General features: G+C 38.2%; 1 protein-coding gene across 6 annotated transcripts in view; it reads right to left on the bottom strand.

Annotated features, from left to right (window-relative positions):
* Sgce (sarcoglycan epsilon) overlaps window positions 1-25,325 on the bottom strand; it is a 69,580-nt gene that overhangs the window by 9,099 nt on the left and 35,156 nt on the right. For 3 of the 6 annotated variants that reach the window (XM_057777985.1, XM_057777995.1, XM_057778004.1), the window contains 5 exons: window positions 22,391-22,589; window positions 9,152-9,314; window positions 6,583-6,794; window positions 5,634-5,660; window positions 4,762-4,950 (listed from right to left, as the gene is read on the bottom strand). In XM_057777985.1, the coding sequence (XP_057633968.1) occupies window positions 4,762-4,950; window positions 5,634-5,660; window positions 6,583-6,794; window positions 9,152-9,314; window positions 22,391-22,589 (790 nt within the window). Of the gene's footprint in view, window positions 1-4,757; window positions 4,951-5,633; window positions 5,661-6,582; window positions 6,795-9,151; window positions 9,315-22,390; window positions 22,590-25,325 lie in introns of those variants that run through there. The other 3 variants (XM_057778022.1, XM_057778030.1, XM_057778013.1) reach the window with 2 other exon arrangements.

Raw genomic sequence — 25,325 nt, 5'->3', positions numbered from 1 at the left:
ACACTCTTATTGCAATCCCATTGGGATGACCTGAGAGGCTTTGCATTCTGTCTTCTCCCTCAATTCTCTAGGCTGTTAAAGGCGAATTTGCAGTCATGATCCTGCTCTTAGTGACATGTGCTTCTACTCACCTCCAAACCCAGACTTCAGACCGACCTCGTCACTGGAACAGCTCCAAGAGGTCTGAGCACCATGGTAGGGAGATGGTGTTAGATTGATTGTCTCCAACTTGAGGACTTAAAATTCTATGACTCAGAACTCAATCTTCTAGCTATAAAGAGTATCTTCTGGAGTTTTGGATAAGCCTCTAGTTAAACACATTACCTCAATTTCATTTAAGAATTATCTTAAAATGTAATTTCCAGAAATTAATTGTATTAAGGAAACTGCCAGTGGCAGGGGCATCAACAGACATGTATACATTGAGAGACAGACAACAAAGTGGGGAAGCAGCACGTGTGACCAGGTGGAGGGTAGGACAATTCCTCAGAACACTTAGCGAGTACTTCTACACCCGATCAAGGCAATCAGACAGGTCTAAGGGACTTACCAGTGCAGCGGGCACTAAGGAAACATGGTGACTACTGTGCCCTTAATAAAATGTTGGAAGAGGAAAAGGACATGACTGGAAAACTAGGAAAATCTACAAGAATGTCGGCAGACTAGGTAATAGAGCGCCATTGTTAAGATCCTCACCTTGGTCCTACGCATCCCCGGAACCACAGTGTGGTAAAGAAAGAAAGTAATTGAGAGCAGCTGCAGGCTCTATTATCCCTGCACCTCCCAAAGAAACTGTGTGTCAAATGCACCCCTTTGCTCAGCACGTGATATGCCTCCCGATCCTGCCCAGCCTACTGCATTTCTTCTTCTTTTAATGTTCCTGTGCCTGTGAGCTGGCTCAGTACCTCTGAGGTCAATGACCACACACTATCTATCCGAAGTAGATAGCAGCACTGGTGAATACTCCACCCTGACCGTGTTTATCTTTGTCTATTGTTGGTGTCTTAAAGTTATCGCATACAAATGATCATGCTTAGTATTTTTTTAAACTGGATAATTTATGGTGTTAGTCTCGAGCCCTGTGAAGTATTGTGTCAAAAAAGGAAGATATTTCCATGTAAGTGATAACACAGCCTGTAGGTACCCAGCTGTTGGGAGAGCTCCATACCTCTCAAAGGCATTAACGTGTTTAAAAGACCAAATTAATTTCTATGCAGCCTTGAAGGGAAGCTTTGAATATTTCCAAGTTTCACTTATAAGCTCACATAAGTGTTTAGCCATCTCACTTTGCCTGACTATTTCTGCTACCAAATCTGAGGAATAAACACAAAATCCTGTAGCTGGGTAAACCTGGTGTGCTTGGATGCGTGAGGCTGACACGCAGGCCCTTTCACAAGGGTCTGATGAGCGAACACAAAGCAGCAGCATCCGGGCACACACCTGGCCATGAGGACCGTAGCCTGCTCAGATAAATACCGCATTTTCACCTTGAAAACTCAGCTCCATACAAATGACCCAAATATTTGTGTCTACTTGGTGCTAAAATAAAGCTTTTTTTAAAAAATCAGTTTAAAGCATAAAAGTTGAATTTTGTCATAAAAAAGTGTGGATGAATCTAACACAATAAATTTCCTATTATCAGGCATAGTTAGAAAATGAGGTTAATCACATATTCTGGCTTATAGGGAGTTACCATAGAGACCGTGCACATATTATCTATTTCCAAGAATAAAAGAAAGATAATATACACTCAACACTGAAATGACACCGAATGTAATTTAATTTTCCTCTGATGAGTCAGGCACACTTGATGATCCCACAGTGCCTCAGAACAATCACTGTGAACATCATCAATTATCTATGGACCCCATTTATATAGAAGTGTTAGTTAATGGAGCTTTTCCATTAGCAGAAATAGAAATAATACAAAGGTTTTCTGGACTTCAAAACACATATACGTTGAAATTGTTGCAAGCTATTGTATTTGCAAAGAGCTGGGCAGCATAATGGTGGGTCTTAGTGGATTCTGAGAAGGCCTGCGAGACACAGGGACTTATAAACCAGACAGAAGGTTTTATATACACTGATAGATAAAATAAAATCTACCAGTAGCAACAGTATAGAATCCTGTTTTGGCACAAGACAAATAAATATTTTTCAAGAAAATATTTGCTAGTCTCAACTAGCAAATAACTGGAAAGGGTATCTTTAAAAGTGGCAGCAGCCTTCCCCTTCTCACTGAGACATCACTCACTGAGCCTACCTGCATTACACACCACAGTAAGTAACCACCGCTGCACTCTAAAGTTTGAGAGTATCGTGATGTTGTCAACAAAAACACTTCCAGTCCCATGTTCTCTGCAGAGTTAGCAACTCGGAATGTTCTCCACAGATTCAAGAAAAACCCAGTGAGACAGCTCAGCCCATAAAGGTACTTGCTACAAAGGGTATTACCCTGAGTTGGATCCCTAGGACCCACATGGTGGAAAGAGAGAATCAACCCTTACAAGTTGTCCCTAACCACCCCATGAACACTATGGCATGCAGTCTTCCCCGAAATAATAAGTGGGAAAAAGGTAAAACAAACAAAAGTCTGGTTTTGAGCATATGTAGCTTCATGTTTTGAATATTGTGAACACTTCTTTGGCCCTCTACACAATGTAAGAGACAGTAGTTAAATATCAAGTATGATTCTGAGAATAAAAAAGATTATTCTCAATTTTCATCTAAAAATTGGATAGATGGATAAGCTGAGAATTATTACAATATTCTTAAAACTACTGATTTTTCTATCAGTCCCTAATTTGAGTAAGTGAGGTCTTAGATTAGCCTATAACAATTGACCACTAACTTTTATAAAGAAAAGATAAATGTACATAAGTCTCTACATTAAAATTAAATATTGTGAAATTTGCATATATCACTACTATAATAATTATTTTCAAAATTATGAATTCAAATGAATGCAAAGTTTGACCACCATTGAAAGACTTAAATTAGTCACTCACACACATAGCCTGAGCTTATACAACCATCCCTAAGTAGATGATGTTAGACATTTAAGAAAATATTTACAATTACGTTAGATTTTCAGAGTGTTTGGGTAAATGCATGGAGCCATGCTGTTTACACAGTTCTACATGATTATTGTTTGAACTGATTTATTAGCACATACATTTTACATAATAATAAATAAGAACTCTCAAAGGAAAAATGTTTGTGTCCAGCATAGTTTTAAACAGGTTTTACTTTTATATCTGTGTGTATGTGCGTGTGTGTGTGCGTGTGCATGTGTGTGTGCATGTGCGTGCGTGTGCATGTGTGTGCGTGCATGCGTGTTTTGTGTGTGTGTGTGTGAAGGAGTAAGGGTCAGAAAGACAGAGAGATTTTTCTGTGTCTCCATACCATTCACTTTGAAAATTAGGAACCCGTACAAAAATACAGTTGTGGCTTCTAGTTCTTGGGCAACTCAATTTAACCCATTCTATTATAAGATAAAAAAGAACTACATACTAAAGGAATGAATGACAGATTCATCTACCACTTCATATATCAAAGTATAGTTTCTAAGCGTGTAAACTTCCTCCCTTCCTTCCCAGCATCTAACCTTCACAGTGCCCCTCCTGAAGCATCAGGGGTTTGCTACAACTAAATGTATGATCATCTGGACACTTAGGTGTATGCCTGTACCTCCGGCACTTAAAAAGCTACAGAAGAACCAGCAGTTCAAGGCCATCTTGGTTACATGAAACTCTGCCTTAAGAAAGCAAACCGAATAAAAATAATTGTATGTTCAAAGTTCAAATCAGAGTTGTTTGTTTTGATGTACAAACATATACACATACACTTTTTTGTTGTTATTATTTGTTTTTTGAAGACAGGGTTTCTCTGTATCTTTGAAGCTAGTCCTGGAACTAGCTCTTGTATATAGTAGAAGGCCACTTGTCTGTTCCCAGCTGCTTAGACCCAAAATAACAATACAGAAACTGTATTAAATCACTGCTTGGCCTATTAGTTCTAGCTTTTTATTGGCAAGCTCTAACATCTTAATTTAACCCATTTCCATTATTTTATATTTTACCATGAGAATCGTGGCCTACCAGCAAGGTTCTAGATGGAAGCTTGCATCTTCCCTCTCTGGTGGCTCCATAGCAGCTCTCTCACTCTGCCTTCTTTCTCCCAGCATTCAGTTTAGTTTTCCACGCCTAGCTCTACTCTGCCCTATCACAGGCCAAGACAGACTCTTTATTCATTAACCAATAAAAGCAACACATATACAGAAGGACTTCCCACACTACTTGTAGACCTGGTTGGCCTTGAATTCACAGAGATCTGCCTGCCTCTGCCTCCCTAGTGCTGGGATTAAATGCATGTGTCACCCCTGCCTGGCCCACAATTTTTTTTTATACAGAAAAAAATAGTTTATAGTTCTGTGAAAGTTAAGAGAAAAATCAAACCCATTACCTCTTAGAAACAATGTGATTACCATGCTTTAGTCTCTGCCTATCTGCTTAGGACAACCATGTAGATTATCATCAGTGTCAACTTCTCACATGTTAATTTTGATGCATTTTTATTACTAAAGAAAAACATCTAGAAAATGGTTCTCTTATATTTATGTCAGACCAAGTCATGATATTATGCTATGGTGTACTCCAATAATAAATGAGCAAAACCCGTAACAGCTAAATGGAATGGTTTTGATAGATATCAGTAAAATACCCATGCATTCTGGCATTGTACCTCCACATGGATACTTACTGCTGTGTCTGCATCAAGGGCATGTTGGTGCTGTCGTAGTTGTCTGTGTGCAGGGGAGGTATGATTTCCCCAGTCACGGGGTGAAACACGGGTAGTGTAGACAGGGGCCATGCAATCTCTCTGTTTTTGGACATGTCTCGAAGCTCCTTGGTAGATTTCTGAATAGAACTGTGATGGACAAGTTGGATACTACATAAAAGAGATAAAAACAACACATATTTAAAATTATATACTGGCATAATAAGTAACAATTTGAAAAAAGACACTTTCTTTAAAAATAATTAGACATTATTGCATTGGGGTGTTCTATAAACTAGCTCAGAGAAACATACATCTAACATACCTTTATTTAAGTCTCAAGCTAAACTCAGCTATGAAGGACTATGTTAACATTACAGCAAGAGTCACAAACTGGTTACCTATTTATTTCTATGATTAAGATAAGACTTAGGATAGCTTTTTATATTATTTCTTCTGGTGGGGGCATTTATAAATACTCCCAGGAGTTTCATTTTATGGAAGGTTATTACTATAGACTCAGGAAAACATGTATGAAAGGCCTTGCCATCTGTCCTTTGATTTATAGAAGTGCAGGTTGGGAAATCACATAATATAAGTGATATGTTAATATTCTGAATCTGAAATAATTTAGGTTTAATTTTATCTAGGTTACCTTAGGTTTTGAACCCTTTTTAATTTTAGTGTCTACCCATCCTAAACCTCTATTTAGAAAGCAGCTTTCGAGTTGGTGACGTCAACTAGGAACGATGGTGAATGGGAAGAAAGCATGAGACACATGTACGGAGCATGGTGGGAAACTGAGAAGTGACAGAAACGATGGCAAAGAAAATAACAGGAAAGAAGACACTTACTCTGGGGTTTGCATGTTTCTCTTTTCCCTAGAAACAAAACAAAATTTATGAATTAAATAATAGCATTGATATTTGGAACATTAAGACTCTATGCTCATGGGACCTTGTGTGATGGGGAAGTGCTGATGTTGTGACTCAGAGGCAACTGGGCAGCATTTGCCACCAGGTTCACAATATTACCAGGATGATACACATACAGCGATGGAATACTGATGAGAAACACACAGAAAATGAAAAAAATGGAGATTAAGAATCGAGCTCTTGATTGAAATAAACTCTATGACATAATGAAATCAGCTACATGAAGAATGGAGAATTTGTTACTTGCTGCTTTATGAGTTTTTGAGCCTTTGCTTTGTTACCCTGACTTCCAAGTAATCTCGGGAGATTATCTTAATTGACATAGATGTCCTGAAAGTACTAACTATTCATGAAGGGAAGACTCATTACTCAAATGATACCTTATTTTCATTAATTTACTCCTGGGTTATTTTTTTTAATATATTTTAAACATTTAGATTGTGTCACCCTGTTTGACAGCAGAATGACTCCAAGGAGAATTCTGACTATCACTTTTCATCACACTGACTAAGACAATTTATTTATTTAAATGCAATTACCATGTCAATAGACTTCTGTCTCTGCTCACACAAGATGGCTTGCACAACCACAGTGTCTAGCCTCAATTATTCTTGGTATTGTTTTTCTATCATGAATTTATATCTAGCCTTAATCATTTCTGAATAATTTTGGCCCCTAATTTGGTTTGCTAGACTCACAACTACATTAATTCATCGTGAAGGAATAAAGTACTGCTGTTTGACTTGAATCAAATTTCAATTCATTTACAGTGTGCTTTATGAACTAGACACACTTGGCTTTGAATGGACTCTTCTCTGTGGTGCTAGCAGGCTCGCCCGCTCCTTAGGTCTTTATTGAAAGTACTCACACTCCTTCCCGGCGGCAGCACATGATGTAGGCAAGGATCAGGAAAAGCACCAGTGCTACTGCCGAGGGCACAGCCAGGGTGACCAGGAAATCTGTGTAGTAGTCTCTGCTTTTCAAAGACTCAGAGGGGGGCTTGTACTCCCCACCATCGGGCAAGATCCCCTCACCACGAACCACTTCATGATAGGTGGACACTTGTTTTGTTTTATCAACCTGATACAAAAGAAGACAATTACACATCAAATTAGTAGCTACAAACATGAGATTTTAAGGTCTAAACACAACAAAAACAGTCTTTGACAAGTTACCTTCAAAGGCCAATTAGTTTTCCAATTACTTTATTATCCTGATTTATTGTTCTTTATTGGAGCTAGGGAAAGTATGTATCTAAGTAATAAAGACTTTATAGAAGCCTGTTTGCAAGATAAACACATATACACATGTATGCATATGTGTGTCCATGTATTTGCTTGTTTGTTGCAAAGCTGAAGTCCCTTTAAGACTAAATTTCCTGTGACCAGCTCCTAATGGAAACGTTAACCACCTGGCTGATAACCCAGGACACAGAGACGGCATGTAAGGTAATGGGAAAAGGAAAAAGAAAAGACAATTTCCAATGCACTATTCAATCTTTCTTCTACTGGGCTGACATTAATTTTAGAAAAAGGAGCAGAAGACAGCCCCCCGGGTGGTGCAGCACACTGTGCCCTACTCCAGCCACAGTGGGCACGCACCCTGCACCTCGCTCACACATCTCCTGTTTGCTCATCTGCTTCTTTGTGCTACACTTCATTCTACTGAGGGTTTCCTGCAAGGCATTAGAAAGGCAGCCATGTGAAATTTGTTCCATTTTATGATTTAACAAACTGCTGGGAGAATTACGTTGGCTGTATTGAGCATCCTCTGCAGGAACAGCCTGTTCACCGTGGCGCTCCTGCAGAGGGCCCAGCGCACTGCGTCCTCCCAGGGACTTCTAACTCGGTTTCCTGGGATGTTAGTCTTGGTAGTAGGAAGCTGGCTGTCCAATATAACCTTATTTACATCCTACTTTTATCATTTAAAAAATTATGTTTGTTATAAGACTGTGTTACTTATCTTTATCTTATTTTAGTTTTAGGCAGCTACAGCCTGAATGGGCCCGCCTCAAACTCACAGAGTTCTGGGGTTACAAGCAAGCACCATCGCATCTCTTTCATCTGAGCCGCCTTAAATAGTAAGAAATGTTCAAAAAATATTTTTCTGGAATGATGTGGCATATAAATAAATATACATGTAAAATTAAAATGAAAATCCCCAAACTCTTCCATTATAAAAAGCCTTGACCTCAAAACTTTCAAAACAGAAACAGTTTTTAACTTTTGGAAGCTAGACAGTGTTGCTAAACATAAATTCACGTAACAGCGTCGCCATGATCAGAATGCTGCTGGCAGGGCCTGCTGGCTCCTGCTTGGTGAGAGGAACATTTGTAAGTCATGGAACCAGCTGCTCCTGCACAGTCTTAGGTGATTAGTACCGTGACTGAAATATTGAGCTGTTAATATTTACCTAAGATTGTACATAAACCAGTTTTTTAAAAGTAATTTTATGTGATTTAAGAAGGCAAAGAAGGGTATAATTTTTCTAAAATACAAAACACAGGAGAAAAAGCATACAGGGCAGAAAGCCACACGGAATGCTGAGCGCTGCAGTGTGAGCAATGTGCTCCCTGGCCAGCACCGGGGCCTGGAAAGTCACCTGCAGTTGCCTCTCTAAGACATGAAATGACAGTTGGGTTTATGTGTCAGTAACTCTGTTCAGACATCAGGTTTAAACTTAGATCGAAATCATTCACCACCAATCAAAAAGTTGACACAAGTTGAATCTAAAGGTCACTAAAAAATTAAAGGTCATAAAAATTTAAGAATCTAAATAAGCTCAAAATACCATATAAAAAAGACATACACTATAGATAAACAGAAATACTTTTATTGTCATAGGAAAAATTTAATCAATAAAAAATTTTTAAGGTAATTAAAAAAAAACTTGGAATGTTGATACATTTATTTAAGGCTGTGGGGAAAGATATTCTCTTCCCTTCGAATTGTTCCTTGTCTATTGAGCCCTGTCATGTGAGTTCACAGCAGAACGCAACTCTATCACTGTTTCTTTGTGCGCTCTTATTTCCCTCCGACATGGGCCAGCAGCAGCGCATTTAAGGGGACCTTCTGCTCACACCACACTGGCTCCCTGGTGTATGCTGAGTTAACAGCCTCCTCCTGCATGTCTAAGAGCTTCAGCAGAACCACCTGCCAGATAATCCAGCCTCAGCAACTAAACAAGGTTAGAGGACAAAGGTGGCGAGACTCTTTCTTAAGCAGATGTACCATCATCAAATTTACCAAATCCTGAAAAACAAGCAAGCCCACACAGCTGACAAAGAGAACCTAGGATTTATTTCCGACAGCACTGCAGGTTTTAGTCAGACACTATGCTCACACAGTGCTGCAGGTTTATGCTCACAGACATCACTACTGAGTACATTTGCACAAGCAAAATCTTTTTTAGGAAAAAAAAAAAACCAAAAAACTCACCAGTGAAATTTTGCACCAGTCAATGTGAAACTGAGTTCGAAACTTCTTGTCACATGTTATCACAGGCTCCATTTCTTGACTGCATCTCAACTGATTCTGTGGATTTTCAACTTCTCGTAAACAAGAAGAAAAGGCAACATCGGCACCAACCATGACATAAACACTGCAAAAGTGCGAAACTCTCAAGTTATCCTTTAAGAAAATTGAAAATACTGAAAAAAATAAATAAAACATTTACCCCTGAAAACAGGTCTTATCCTTCTGAATTGAGGGATTAACTGGAATCATCTCTGAGGTGGGAATCTAGGCATTCAAAGCAACGCTGTATGCAGGGCCTCCTGCTGCCCATTCCTTTATTCAGCCAATATTTACTGAGTGCTTAGGTGGACCCAGTACTCTTTCCATTCTGTGTGAATGCCTAAAAGATATATTTCATCCTTTTTATAGCATTCAAACCTGCTACGTGCTATATGCCCTGGTTGTTATATTTGGTAGACTAATCACACTAAGATTCTTCTTCAGATAAATTTGTTAAGAAAATAACCCTATCGCTAAAATAAGAGTTGTGAGTAATGGCTGTTGATTTGATTTCATCCTAATGCAATTGTGACATCACACACTGGAACAGCCAAGCTCTCTTCCAACTTTATTTGTCAACCGTACATTTCTGTCAGTGTTTGGAGCACACAGACCCCTCTGCTTTTGGCTTCACCTCAGATCTCCTACTCTGCAGCTAAGAAGTTAATGTAAGAGAAAATTATTGTTTGGTCACACAATTGAGCCAAAACATGTTTTCTTGAAGAGTACGCTGAGAATCATGAGGAAAGAATTCCACAGAATTGAGAAACAGGATTTCACAAGCAAAGGGAGACAGTGCCTGCTGTGACAGGGACAATCTCACAGAATCTTGACAAGATCGGAATCTTATCAACTTTCCAAGGAAAAAGAGAAAACAGAAAAATTCTCTAAATAACTATAAAATAACTACAACTTCTTTTCTTAAAAGATAAGGAATAGCTATTTCTAAAATGTGATAAGCCTACCCAGGATCCAGCTATCTTTGAAAAAAAAAAGACAGATCCCAAGACTCATGAAAGTTCAAGAAAACCAAAAGGCCAAAAAAGAAAAATTTGAGTAAACAAAACAAATTTGGAAGAGGAAGAGTGAAGGTTTGCAAATGCCAGTCAAGTCACAACATAAAGATACAATGTGCCCTGCATGGGGTATTTAGTCAATTGCTGGCACAGAAAGTCTGACAGAAGATGAATAATATTTACAATAAAAGTCGCAGAACAATTAGGTATCCACTTGAAAATGAAGAAAACTTTAAATCCCACCATTATCTCATGCCATAAAAACTATTACCCACAACTGATCAAAGAAGAATCCTGGTTTGGGATTTAGTTAGCACAGAAGAAGACTGGCAATCCCCACCATATTTTAACATAAAAAACAAAAAATGAACAAGCTGAACAAAAGAACAATTCTTAGACCCAGAAGACAAATAAGACCATAGAGAAAACTGATGCTCTGGACTTGGAGAGACCAACAGATGAATACAGAGAATTACAACTTCCTGGAAAAGAAGTTTGCAACCCCCAGCCTCTGAGGAGCCAGCCTGTGAGGTGGTGGAAAAGGGAACCTTGGCTGCAGTTACAGAGTTGCTGGAGGGTCAGTGTAGACAAACCCCATAGTTACAAATTCCAGAGCAATATGGTTGCTAGCAGGCCTGCCTCCACTTCTTCAGGAAATAAAATGTGTTTCTGCTGTTGGCAGAAAAGAGGGAAAGGAACAACTCCATTCTTTAAAGCCTGCCTTCAGGAGAAACCATGTGGATCCTTGACCTCTGGGATTAAGGGAAGAGTCTAGCAGCCCCAGAGGGAAACACTCAACTCCACTCTCCACCAACCATCACAGAGGATGCTGTCCTCAGCTCCAGGGCACAGGCTCACTTCAAACAGAGGGCTAGTCACAGAGCTGGAGAAACAGACCCCAGTCCCTACCCCAGGCCCACATCTTAACTACTCCATTACTTAACTACAGCAGCTCCTTTTGCTCAGTATCAGTCCAGGTGCCAAGAAAAACATTGGAGGTAAACACCACAGCTTGAGAAACTTCCAGCAGAGTCTGAACCAGACCCAGCAACAGTGGCCTATAATGTGAGTTTAAAACAAAACAAAACAAACAAACAAACAAACAAAAACCCTCAAAGAACAATCTTAAAATATTTTTATATTTTAATCTTAAAATACAAGTCTTGTTTGTTTTTGTTAAAATATAAATCATAAAATATAAATACAAAGAATGCAAAATGTTTTTCAAAATTTTGGGACGATAGCCAAGGTAGTTCTTAGAGGGAAATTTATAGCACTGAATGCATATATTTGAAAAGAGAACAATTTAAAATCAATCACATATACTGCCACTTTAGGAAACAAAAGCACAACAAAACAAGTCGGCAAATTAAATCCAAAGTAAACAAATAAAAAGCAACAATAAAATTCAGAGAAGAAATGAACGAGTTGGAAACAAGACTGAAGAGGAACATCAAAGAAATGAAAAGATAATTCTTTTAAAAATGATAAAACAGGTAAATGGTGGTATACAAGTTGTTAATATAAAAATAAATGCTATACATTATAAGAGATTTTATGAACACAAATGAATAATGAAGGAATATCACAATCATTTCCATACCCAAATTTTGATTGTGCACAAGAACTTGAATAATTATGGGGGAGACCCATCTCACACAACTAGTAAAAAAGGAAAGAATTGGTGTAGACCACAATCCAGAAAGAAAACTCATCAGTAGTCAGTCCTTGGTGTGGAAACAGCAGACCTACACACGGCAAGTTGTAGACTTCCCCACACAGTTGATAAAATAATGCTAGTTTCCTGCCAAGTCATTCAGAATACAGAAGCCAAGATAGCATTTTCTAGATGGCGCCAACAGTCTAGCAAGGCAGAAGCAGGGGAGCCAGGAGCTTGAGGCTAGTCCCACTCACTACGCAGTGAAATCAAAACAAAATGAAAAAAAAAAAAAAACAATGTATAAATAAAACTATAAAAGGTGACCATGTAGAATTTATCCCAGTTATGAAAATAAAATTAAAAATAATTTATCATATTAGTGAATTGAATCTTATTAACAGATTAAGAAATATCATTTAGCAAAATCAAACATTCATGAATGATAAGATCACTTATAAAATGAGAATGGAGGAAACGTCCTAATCTCAGTACTGAGCATCTTTTAGAATCAAACCCAGATAATGATGAATAGTTTAAAAAAAAAACAACTCCAAGATTTCCCATGTCACCATTGTACTGGAAGTTACAGCTAATATAGATAGAATGGAAAAAGAAATACAAGTCATGCCAATTTAGAAGATATAAAGACATCTTATTCACAGATGACAAGATCCAAAATAATGCACAAGTGCCTCTCTGAGCTAATAATTCATTACAGTAGGATTACAGAGTACAACAGAACACAAAGACCAAATGCACTAATCATTTTTCTGCATACCAGCATAGATGAGTCTTGAACCAAAAGCACCATCCCATTGACATTAGAACCTAACAAAAATAAACTAAATAAAAATCTCTAAAGGTTAAAGGTGTATTCAAACTATATACGAGAAAAACAAAGCCTGATAAAGAAATAAGAAAACAAAATTAATGCAGAGAAATTGTGTTATCAATAGGAAGACTCAGTATTGTGAAGATGATAATTCTTTCCAAATTGATTCATAATGTCAATGAAATGCCAATCAAAAGCCCAGAGATTTGTTCTGTGGCTACTGACAAATTGGTTCTACAGCTTGCACAGAGAGAACAGACTTAGAATATCAGACACAACACTGAAACACAAAAACAAAGTCGGAGGACTGAAACTATCCCACCTCAAGACTCACAATAAAGCAAAGCCATCAAAACAATCTAATTGTAGATATGGTAGTGCAACCAAGGAGAGAGCCTAGGAATAGACCTATATGAGTTACCCATATAAGTTACAGTTAATTGACCAGTAATAAGGAACAAATATACTAACTTAAATTAATCTTTTCAACAGACAGTACTGGAACAACTAAATGTATACATTAAAAAATAAAAAACAACTGCAATTGAGTCTTCATATGTAGCTTGTATTCTTCACAAGAGTCATCTCAAAATTAGTCACAGATCTAAGCAAAAACTGCAAAAGTACACAATTCTGAGAAAGAAACACAGAGAAATACTACATGATTTTCTAGAACAAAACACTAAGAGTATAATTCATACAATAAAGGAATTGATAAAAGAAACAAATTTAAATTTTCTCCCATATTAAACAAAATTTCAAGAAGACTTTCCAGAGCCTGGGTGAAAACATTTGCAAACCTCCTATAGCATAAAAGCTGCTATCAAACATAAACAATAAAATGAAATTGACTTAAAAGTGTCTCAGCGTTGGGGGGGGGTTATCTCACTTGGTAGAGCGTGTGCACAAAATCCTGGGTTCAATCTCTAGCACCTCATAAACTGGGCATGGCGGTATACATCTACAATCCAGAATCCAGGAAGTGGAGACAAGAGGATCAGGAATCCAAAACCATTCCCAGTATGTGAGCATGAGACCAGTTTGGTACTGTCTCAAAAAGAAATTAAAAAGTAAATTAATTAATTAAATTTAAAAGGAGAAATACCTTAATAGAGAATTTAGCAAGGAAATATACAGAGAGCAAATAAAGATGAAAAGCTGTCCCACATCACACGGCACTGGGAAACCGATGAAAGCAGTACTGAGAGACCAAAAACTCTGGACCACAAGATCAACTTTTCTGAATGAAGCAACATAATGTGGTGCAGCCATCTGAAGGCAGCTTGAAGTTTTCTAACAACATTCAGCATATTTTACCTTATGGCCCAGCTATTAACAAAAGGATCCAGCACTTATGTCCACACAAAAACATAAATGAATAAAGAATCCAGAATCTTTATTTATAATTGCCAAGCACAGAAGCCATCTGTGTGCATTTTAGTGGTGAATGGCTAACTGTGGTACATCCAGAAAAAAAATGAAATATTATTCAGTACACACACACAAAGGAATGAATTATCAAGCAAAAGACATTTACATGCATGTAACAGAATATAAAAAGGGTACATGCAGTATTATAACAAACAACTCTATTAACTGTATGGCAATCCAGATAAAGCAAACTCTGGGGAGACAAAAGATAGTTGCTAGCAGGTAGACGAAAAAGAAAGATGAAGACATGAACACAGATGATTTTCAAGACAGTGAAACCACTCAGAAAAATACACAAAAGTGTATATATGCCATATTCATTTGTTCAAATCCATACAATGTACACCACTAATAGCGAACCCCCATGTAAGGTATGGACTACCAGTCCTGTCAATCAACAGCAACCTCTGTACCACTTTGGCAATAGATAATAAGAACGAGGGGAGCTACAGGTGTGTGGGAGCAATGGCATACAGAGCATCTCTGTACTTTCTCTTTAATGTTGCTATGAAGTTAAAAATTCTCTAAAATCTGTTTACTTAAAAATGTACACAGTGACTTACTTAAATGCAAGAGTTAAAACTAGGAAGAAAAGAGGCATAAATCTTTGCAGCCTTGGATCAGCCAATGGGTTTTTTAGCTTTGACATCAAAAGCTCCAGCAGTGACAGGAAAAACTAGATAAGCTAAACTTTATCAAAATTAAAACATTTTATGCTTCAAAGAGCAACAACAAGAAAGTAAAGATAAGTCACAAAGGGGTTATTTACAAACTGCATGTCTGATAAGTGACTTGCATCCCGAATATGTAAAGGAATCTCATGTCTTAAAAAGACAAATAACCCAGTTAAAAAATAATCAAGGATCTGAACGGACGTATCTCCAAAGAAAATCTGAAAAAGATGGTTCTGTTGCACTGCATGCAAACAATGTACAGAAAGACATACAACATCATTGGCCCCTAGTGAGAGAGACATCAAATTCACAAGGAGATACCACTTAATTCCTGCTAGAATGGTGATAGCCTGAAAGCAAGATGAAAGCTGGTGCTAAGAAGGGAGCAGAAGAATCAAGTCCCTCCTAGTCTGTGACTGGAGCGAGAAAGGACTCAAGGCTTTGGGAAGACAGCCAACAGTTCCTCCACCAGAGGACTCGGGTATTCTATTCCCATGGATAAGCCTGGGGAAATGAAAATGGCTCTCTATGTAGCTAGATGTTCACAGCAAAAGCATTTCTAATGGTGAAAATGTGAAAATAATCCAAAGTCTTGTCAATTTATGAACAAACAACTAAAGGCAGCCATATTTGAGAATAATAAGACAGAACGGAATATCTTTTCTACAACGGATGAGACTTCAAAACATTATAGAAAATGATGAAAAAGTCAATCACAACAACCACATCCTGCACCATTTCATTTATGTGTAGTGCACAGGAAAGGTTCATGGAAAGAAGCAGCCAAGGGAGCTAGTCAAAAACTAAGCATGTTGGTTAAGTGACTACTGACGTCTGTGCCCAGGGTGGGGGGGACTCCCAGGTGATAAAATACACCCACAGGTTACTGCGATCCACTCTGAACCGGTGAATTATGTCATACATGTACGCTACCTTAATAAAGATTTTATTTGGTTAATTTTTTGAGGTAGGATCTCTTTTTTATAATCTGGACTTACTATATAAACTCACTATGGGGCCCAGATTGGCTCAAACTCACAGCAGCCCTCTTGCCTCAGTCACCCAAGTAGCAAGTTAATAGACAGGAGCCTACTGTTATTTCATTTAACATTAAAGAAACCAAAGCATGATATAAAAATTCAAAGCATGATATCACAGCGACATTTGAGGCGACAATTGTTCTAGAACACAGCTGCACAAATCTGTTTCTCCTTTCCATCAATTTATACTCAGGCTGAAGTTTCATTTTCATGTAAAGAGCAACTTAAAAACAACAACTATATGCCTTTGGGGGAATAAAGAGTAAATAATGCACTAAGTGAAAGATCAAAGGAAAAATTCAGAACAGAAGTATATGTAAGAAATCACTGGAAAAGCCAAGTGCTCCATGACATATTGTTTATAAAGCCTTTGCTTTCCAGCTTCCGCAAACTGTCTCCATCCCCTTACTAACTGCCTGCCCAATACCACACAATTTTTCCTGATCACTGCAAAGTATTTTCATAAACAGACACAATGGATGTGTTTCTCACATCTGTTAAGGGCCCTCTTACTCAAACATGACAGTGATTTGCATTTATAATTAGTAAGGTTTTAGATTAATTCAGCTGAAGTTAATACAAATAAGCATATGAAGTTTGGGTACTTTGAAATGTGTTTTCTCTTAAATTTTAAAAGCAATATAAAACATTACAGAAAACTTGGAATATAAAAACAGTACTCATTTATATTACCAAGATAACTATTTTCATTTTCCAATGTACCTTGCAGACTATTTTTCAAATGCATATATTTTAACCTAATTGCAATCATCTCTAAAATTTAATTTTGTATCCTGCTTCTGCACTTAATGCGTCATAAGCATTTTCCATATTGTAGTCTTTGTAATTATGGTTTTATGGCAATATAATTTTTTAAGTGCACATGATTTATTTGGCAATTATTTCAGAGTTGGACATGCAGTTGTTTCTAATTTTTTGATGTTATAAATAAGAGAGGAAAGCCGCTCTCTGCATTTTCCTTCCTTGCTGTTGTTGCCTTAAAAGCAAGGCTGGAAGTGGAAACATGTCTATGGCAGTGGTCACTGTGCCAGTTACTTTCATCTCTACTAGGATGATCTATAAACCCTCAAACTTGATCTGTTCCGAACTGAGCTCATAGTCACCCCGCCCCACCCCACCTGTTCCTCCTTCCATCTCCTTCTCTAGTAACTGGCAACCCCAGATGCTCAAGTCATGAACGCCAGAGCCATCATCTTTGAGTCTTCTCCTTCCCTCACAGCTCAATCCATCATCAGTCGCTGACAGTTGCCCTGAAATAACTCGCGAACACAAGTGTCACTTGGTCCCATCTCACTGATACCACTTTAGTTTGAGTCACCACCACCCTAGATGAGGGCAAAGCAACAGTCCTGTAATTCCCAAAGCCAGTCTTTGCCCTTGTCCTCTGGAAGCCCACCTACTGCAGATGAGCAGACGCACCAGAGAATAGCACTTATCAGTTAGAGTCACGAGTGCACATGCCATAGTGAGGAGTGACAAATACACAGTGGACCTGTCTCATGGGCCAACGGTGGATTTCTTGCTTCTTTTGTAGAATAAGCAACTTTGGGTACATTGGCTCTTTTTAACATATAGTTTTGTATGAGAACATATTTAATAATACCAACCCAATGTTGTACATGAAAAAAAAACATGTTTTTCATGTTTTCCTTTTAGGGATCATATGTGTGTGTTTGTGTGTGTGTGTATAAAAAAATCTTATCAAATCAAATGAGGCTAATTATTATCTTGAACTCAACTATATGTTTTCAAATTTTCCAATGTGTCTAAACAGTTGAGATGGGCCAGACTGTCCAGGACAAACCTCTAGGGCAGTGTTCTCAACTCGCGTCCTGATGCTGCGACCCTTTAACAGTCCCTCATATCGTGGGGACCCGCAAACATGAACTTATTTCACTGCTCCTTCATAGCTGTCATTTTACTAGTGTTATGAATCGTAATGTAAACCTTTGATATGCAGGACATTTGCTATGTGACCCTAATAGGTGTTGCGACCCACAGGCTGAGAAACACTACTCTAGCGGAATATAAAGTATTGTGCTTCAAAATGCCAGGAGCTTCTGCACTCTCGATAAAATGCCTTATAAATAGTTTTATTACAATTTGAACACCTCAGTTTCCCTTGAGGTAGAATGTACTTGCTGATAAACATTTCATGTGAGGAGCCAGCAAGCAGGAAAATAGCTGTATTCAATACTGTCTTTCACAGCAACAGCAAGACAACGATCACCATGAATATATGGTTTTCATAACTGTCCTACTCATGGAATACATTCGACTCCTGACCTTGTGCCTACAAGAGATACAAACCAACTTGAAAATATGTCATGTCTCCCAGGAATGTACACACCATCTTCTGAGTTGCCTCTCAGCCTACTTCTTTTTCTGTATACAATCGCAATTAATTAGAAAGTAAGGTATAAAATTAAAGATCTATAAAGCTATTTATAAGATATATAACAAAATGACTAAGTAAATGCCAGAAATTAAGATTATTAAAATTAATAATTGCATTTTAATTCAAAGCTTTGCATTCACAGTAAACTTTCTCATAACAACTGAAAATAGAAAAAATCAACAGTAAAAATATATTACCTTCTTAATAATAAAAGAGTGTGGCTATTTCCTAGAGACCAGAAGACAGGATTACTGTAAATTCTGTGAGAATTGGTGTATAGTAAAGGGAGACAGGGAGGAGTGGAGATGCTGTGTGGATTTCAGATGGCCCAAGCTCCATGCCCCCGAGCCATCTAAAATCTGCACATCTATCTATACTCCTTCATTCTGTTTTATTTTTTTTCCAAACTGTATGTGACGAACCTAACATAAAAGTTATCTTATTAACCATTTTCTGAAAAGATTCCTTTGCTTCAGGATGATACCCACCCAGCTTCCATAGACTATAATGCCTTCCATGGTGTGGCAGCTTCATAGCTATCCCAATGTTGGGGAAGCACAGACATGTGAAATCCTGGGCTCACTGTGTACCTAGCTCAGTCTAATCAGTATGCTTCATGCCAGTGTGACCCTGTCTCAAAGGAACAAGGTGAGCAGCTCCTGAGGAATGACCACAATTTGGCTAGCTCTCTCTCTCTCTCTCTCTCTCTCTCTCTCTCTCTCTCTCTCTCTCTCTCTCTCTCTCCTCTCTCTGTCTTCCTGTCCCTCTCCCTTTCTCTCCCCATCTGTCTCTCTCTTTCTTCCTCCCTCCCTGCCTCCCTCCTTTCCCCTTTCTCTCTCTTTCTCTGAGAAGGAAAAGATGAGACAGCTTCTGAGCTAAGCACCCTGGTCCAGCAACATGACTTTCCATCACAACAGTATCTAACAGCCACTGACTAACATTCTCTTCCTCACTTCTCATCATATAGGCAAAACCCAGCCAGTTAGATAGAGTATTTTATGAAATGGCTCACAGAATAAACGAAGCCAGTTTCTCTGCCACTGATTGAGGCTAGATCTGCACGCTTTGGTCACCAGAGGAAATAGGTTTGACAATCTCCTATGAGAAGTAAATATATTCTCTAATCCTCACACCCCATCATTCCCTTCAGAGTCACCATTTACACCACATCACTCACCCACGGTTGGCAGCTACACTGTGCCTAGCATGAAATATGACCCTACTCTTCTTTCCACTAGTTTTATCCAGGGCTAAATACATCTATGAGTCCTTAGCCTCTGGCTCTGTGTCAGGAGCAAAGGCAACACCGAGTTCATGCACACTTGCCTTGGGATTACGAGTTGGCAAGTGAAAATTAATCTTTTCAGAGGGCTCAGCCTTCCTTGCAGGAGCTTACTCACTTTGAAGTAAATCTTTATAATTGTTTCTTGTTTGATTTAGAAGAAATTTGAAAGTTGTCAGCAGTGTCTGTAGAGATGCAAAAATGCTCATCATGAAAGTTGAGCTGGGATGCTCCAGAATGGGCCCTGCTGGCTGATGGGTAACGCACCGTAGGCTGTAGAAGGGCATAAAAGGGTCTACTACCAAGATACTCCAAGTCACCTGTGAGCTGTGTCACAACGCATAGCAAGCACAGACAAAAATAGGTTAGAGGATTGCGGGGCTGCCATGATTAAAATAATAATTTCATCAAGATCTTTATTTTTCCTTTAAATCTTGGAGCACGATTTATGTTAAGTATTAAGAGAACACATTTATTAGTTCTTAATTGCTATTACCAAAGCATACATATTATTTTTAAATAAGATTATAAAAAAGCAATATCTGAAATTCCTTGGTTATATCTGTCCTTCCTTGTTTATATTTTCAATATTTTATTTTAACTATATTTATAACTCCTGATATTTTTAAATGCAAAGGCAAAAAATATATTAAGTGAATTACTATACACACTATATATCATTTTAAAATGTATTAAGTGAATTACATATGCACAGATATATCATTTAAAATACATTAAGTGAATTACATATATACATTATATATTATTAAAGCGAAAGAACAACATAGAGCTGAGAAAAGTGTGGAATTTATTTGTCTTCGTAAGGCAATGTGGGTAAAGAAACTTTTGTTATCATAAATTTATATAACAATGAAAGAAAATATGCGAAATCATTCCTAGGAACATGCTTTTCTCCGGCAACTGTAACCCAATCAGGATCTTCTCTCACTGGGGCTCACGTGGAGACCCTAGAGGGGCAGAGCTGGCATCAGGGGCAATTTATAGAAGCACTATTTTGAAGACTTCTCCTGTGCATACTTTGCAAAGGGTAAAGCTTAACATTAAACTACAGTCATGGAAAGCATTTCAAGTTGGGCAGGGATCTGAGACAAGGGTCTAAATTAATGCCACAGGGCAAGCGCTCTTAAATAGCTGACAGTGGATAGTGCCCTCAAGCAGGTGCTGCGGGTCAGTTAGCTAATGACTGGACGCTCAACGAGGACTTGGAGGGCCGAAATTCTGTTCTTAATTTAGAGTCATATGCTCAGGCCCTGCTTAAAACTTCAAAATCTCTAGAGGGTACCAGAGGCCAGCAACCTATCTCTTTTCTACATTTTAAATAATACTTGAGTCAAGCTCAGGCTAGGCACAGTTGGAACGCTTTGGGATGGTGTTTGACTAGAGACGGTGTGAGCCCAGAGGAAGTGGAACTATTGGTGTCTGGAGCTCATGCTGTTGTTTCCAAACTCTGGCTGTTGTTTTGACAGTCGTCTTGGAACATCTTAAGGGACCTGCTGAAAAGGGGGCAAGTTGGGAGAGTGTTTTCAGGGGACTCTCCTGCTCATCTTGTTCCACAGTTATGCTTTTTAATTTACTCCCTGGGAAAGAGAGTCACACTGGAACTCCACAGTGAAAAGTTAAGCTCTAGAGTTACGTGTCATATAGAAAGCCAACCAGCACTCAGACAAGAGATAAGCCCGCCATTTTCGTCAAAGCACTTCTATGTGTGCTTGACTGACTTCAAAATCCATTGCTATAGCATTCAAGATAAAAGTTAATTCTGAAATTTTAAGTTGAACTTCACAGACCACTGCTGCCCCAGCCCTCTCTTGCCTGCCCTCCCAGACTTCATTTATGATCTTTGCTGTTATTTCCAAGCAAGTTCTCCCTGAAGCAGCCCTGAAATCTGATTCTTCTGAATCCAGTTATCCTACTTAATTCTAGATATCGCCTGCATAGAAGTGTTCCCAGGATTATGGGAGACGGGAGAATTAGAAGGGGGTTATGTTGTGCAAACTGTGATTTACTCCACGGACGACACTTTCACAGGATTGAGTTAAGAAGCAATTCTCCATCAACCTACAGATAAGAAATTAAAGATGGAAGTCTGCTGTGATATTGACACTGATGCTTTCAATTCACCCAACAGGACTGTTTTTACTTATACAGGTCACACTCTGCACTGCTTGAGAGTTGGCATATCCACCTCAAACGCACTGTCTCATTTAATCACTTTAAGAAGCTTGAGAGAGAATGTCATCCCCACTGGAACAGAAAAGGAGGTTGAGGCACAGAGGGGTTCTGCATTTCTGCAATGTCACCCAGCGTATGAGTGACAAGGCCAAACTTTTGGCTCTAGTGTCACAGGGATGGGTTTCAAATCCACTTCAGCCATCAGCCACCAACACATGGTGGAAAGAATGTGGCAGGCGAAGAAATAGTTTCCTAGAATAAAGCTCCAGCAGGCGGGGAGTCCTCCAGCTGATAACTGGGAGTCAATTTCCTTTGAAATTCATGGCCCTAAATAATCATCTTGTCTCTAAAGGTACAAAAGGCTCAGTGCTATAATTTATGATGTCGATCCTGATCTACAATTAGATTCACAGGGCCTGGGTACTGTGATTGAAGCAACCATTGACACTATCTCTTAGTCAATATAGAAAATTGCTTATGTCTTCATATCTTCCTAATATCTATTTCTTATTAAAAAGAAAATGCAATAGGCTATCTTCCATCTACAATAAGTTTGATAAAGTCACCATACTTAAAAATCTACATTTAAGGCAATGAGATAAAAGTTGTCTTACCCCTCCTTCATGTCATTAATAGGAAGCGGCACCCTGCCACCCCTATCTAGGGCCGATGTGATGTTTATAGCGTTGAGGCGCTCCGGTTGCCACACATTTTTTACAGCCCCAAGAAAGTCTCCAAGAACCTCACTGGCCAACATTTCTTCCACATTCATATTTTTGATGAAGAATTCTGCTTGATATGGCAACGGGAATTCTAGTGTTGATGAAAAGGGATACACATATGTTTAATGAAGCAATCTCTTAAAAGGAACAATTTGAGTTTTGCTGAGTTTTGTTATAGACCTGACAGCAGAGAGCAATACAAAACAGTCAGTTCTCCATCTGAATGGGTCCAGACGCTTGGATAAGTCAGAGGCGGGCAGATCTCTGTGAAGTGGAGGCCAACCTGGTCTACAGAGTGAGTTTTAGGACAACCAGGGCTACATAATGAGACCCTGTCTATCCAACAACAACAAAATTATGTCTGTACTCAACAGTATAAATTTATAAACTTTCTCATCCATTAATGCTTAAACAATGTGCCAACTATTTATATAGAACCTACATTGCACAGGTATAATGCATAATATAGAGATAATTCACATATGGTAGAATTGTGCAGATCATGTATAAAAATAGCTTTTACATGAGTAAAAAAAGTTTTTACATATGACTTGCCCATCTTATACAGGGGATTTGAGAGTTTTCCAATTTGATTATCCAAAGGGATCTAGGAACCAATTCCTAGTGGGTACTGAGGGATTGCTGTGACTTCAAAGACTTCTCTATAACTGATGATGTAGCTAAGAACATAATATACATTAGGCACTGAAACTGTATCTGCAATATAATAAAATCCATGCTTCATGGAGATAATTTATAATTTCAGAATTTAACCAGAGAAAGCAAGAAGATGACTAAACCCTTGTCTTTATAATATTTCTCATATTTTTTGGAACATGCTAAAAATCATTGCTGTTTCTATGATATTGATTATATAGCTAGTGAGAATTCTAAAATTTACCTCAATTCTATTTGGATTATTGTGTACTAAATATTTCAGAAAATCAGAAAGCTCTTGTACAGTTTCACAGAGTTTTAGTGAGCTTTTTTTTTCTTTCAATACATTCACTAAATTCTCCTTTAAAAAAATATAAACCAGGTGGTGTGGCTCACTCCTTTAATCCCCAACATTCAGGACGCAGAGGCAAGAGGATCTTTCTGAGTTCAAGGCCAGTCTGAAACTACAAAGCTAGTTCCAGGCCAGCCAGGACTACACAAATAAATCCTGTCTTGAAAAACAAAAAAATGTAAATAACTTTCAACAAACCTAATAAAAAATTCAGTCTATTAATATAAGAAACACTTACTAAATATATGTTTGTCAAGTGTTCGTCTTGAATTACTGACATTTTCCCTATATTATGATTGTCCTTTTAAAAGTAAAAATGTTTTCTTCTTCTACACAATATCATTTGTACAATAATAAGAGTTAATTTGAAAACGATTACAAAGCAGGGCAAATGAGGAGACCCCTGTGGATTATAACAGTGGGAGGGTCAGCAGGCTCTGCCCTCACGCCCCACCCCCCATACTGTCAGTGGAAGATTTTCTTTCTTTTTATTTTTTTATTTTTTATTTAAATCACTGCTTGGCCCATTAGCTCTAGCTTCTTATTGGCTAACTCTTACATCTAAATTTAACCCATCTCCTTTAATCTATGTATTATCACGTGGCAGTGGTGTACTGGGTAAAGTTCCGGCATCTGTCTCCGGCAGGGCTACAGGGCTTCTCTCTCCACTTTGGAAGATTTTCTTTAGAGATGTTCAGAAAGACACAATCATTTGAATTTATCTCATTCAATTTTTCTCTAAATTAGAGATTATGTCTATAATGTGCCTAGCAGACTTCAAACATATGGTAAAAACTTATAAAATATTAAGACTTTAGTCCTATTTTAACATGAAAAGGCTAGTTATATCAATATTTCTGAGTGCTAAACAGACTTAATGTCTTCAATATGAATTATACTATGTACATTCTCTATTTAAACAAAATCATGAGTTTGTAAATTAATCTACTCTTATTTAATAAATGGAAGATAAAATACATAATAATCACCCAACATCTTAATGACCTCATTTCTTGGAAGACTCTTTGATACTAATGGACACTCTAGACACCAGAAATTCAGTGAGGGAGCCAGCATTGGCTGTAGAGTTTTGTCCAGAGCCACGTAGCAAACATTTCCAAAGCCATAGCTCTGCAAGGCCCTTCTCAAGGAAAATCCTTGGCTCCTCTCCTGCAGGCACTAATCTGGTCTGTGATTATGCTAGATTTATTCAGTGCATGGTCCATATGTAGTCTTCTAGAGCATAAATTCTTCATTCTCTCCTTGAAGATAAGATTTCAGTTGATACAAATGCATTTCCTCTTTACATACTACAGTAGCTTAATCATATGACACTTTCTCCCAAGCCTAAAATAGTCACACAAGTGAATCATGATGAAGGCTTTCTCAGTGGTAAATGATGTAATATTTATAAATAATAGCAAATATAGTTTTGGATATGCCAGATGTATAAAATTACTCTTTTCCCTAAATCTTTTCACATTCAACTTTCCATAAAAATACAGAAAGCCCCTACTCCACCCCCTCCACACCCCACCCCACCGGTCTTATCATCAGTACTACTTCTGGAGAACCACTCTTTGGCTCTTCCGATCCATTCAGCTCCACTTAGTGGTTCCCTTTCTGAGATCTGCTACAGGCCTTGCGGTTGCTACCGTCTCCCTCCAAGGCTCTGGCCCGTGCAGCTTGGGCCAAGAACGAGTGCCAGGTCTCTCTAGCATGAGTCAGCAGAGCTTTCTAACTCTGGGGAAATCCCCATGCTTGCTATATTTGGAAATTAGAAAGGCCAAGAGAACAGTAGGCCAACAGACTGGTGGC

The sequence above is a fragment of the Chionomys nivalis genome, chromosome 1 (genome assembly GCF_950005125.1).
Source record: "Chionomys nivalis chromosome 1, mChiNiv1.1, whole genome shotgun sequence".
Classification (NCBI taxonomy): Eukaryota; Metazoa; Chordata; class Mammalia; order Rodentia; family Cricetidae; genus Chionomys; species Chionomys nivalis.
The sequence above is the reverse complement of the archived record's forward strand: the minus strand, read 5'-3'. Positions and strand labels throughout refer to the sequence as shown.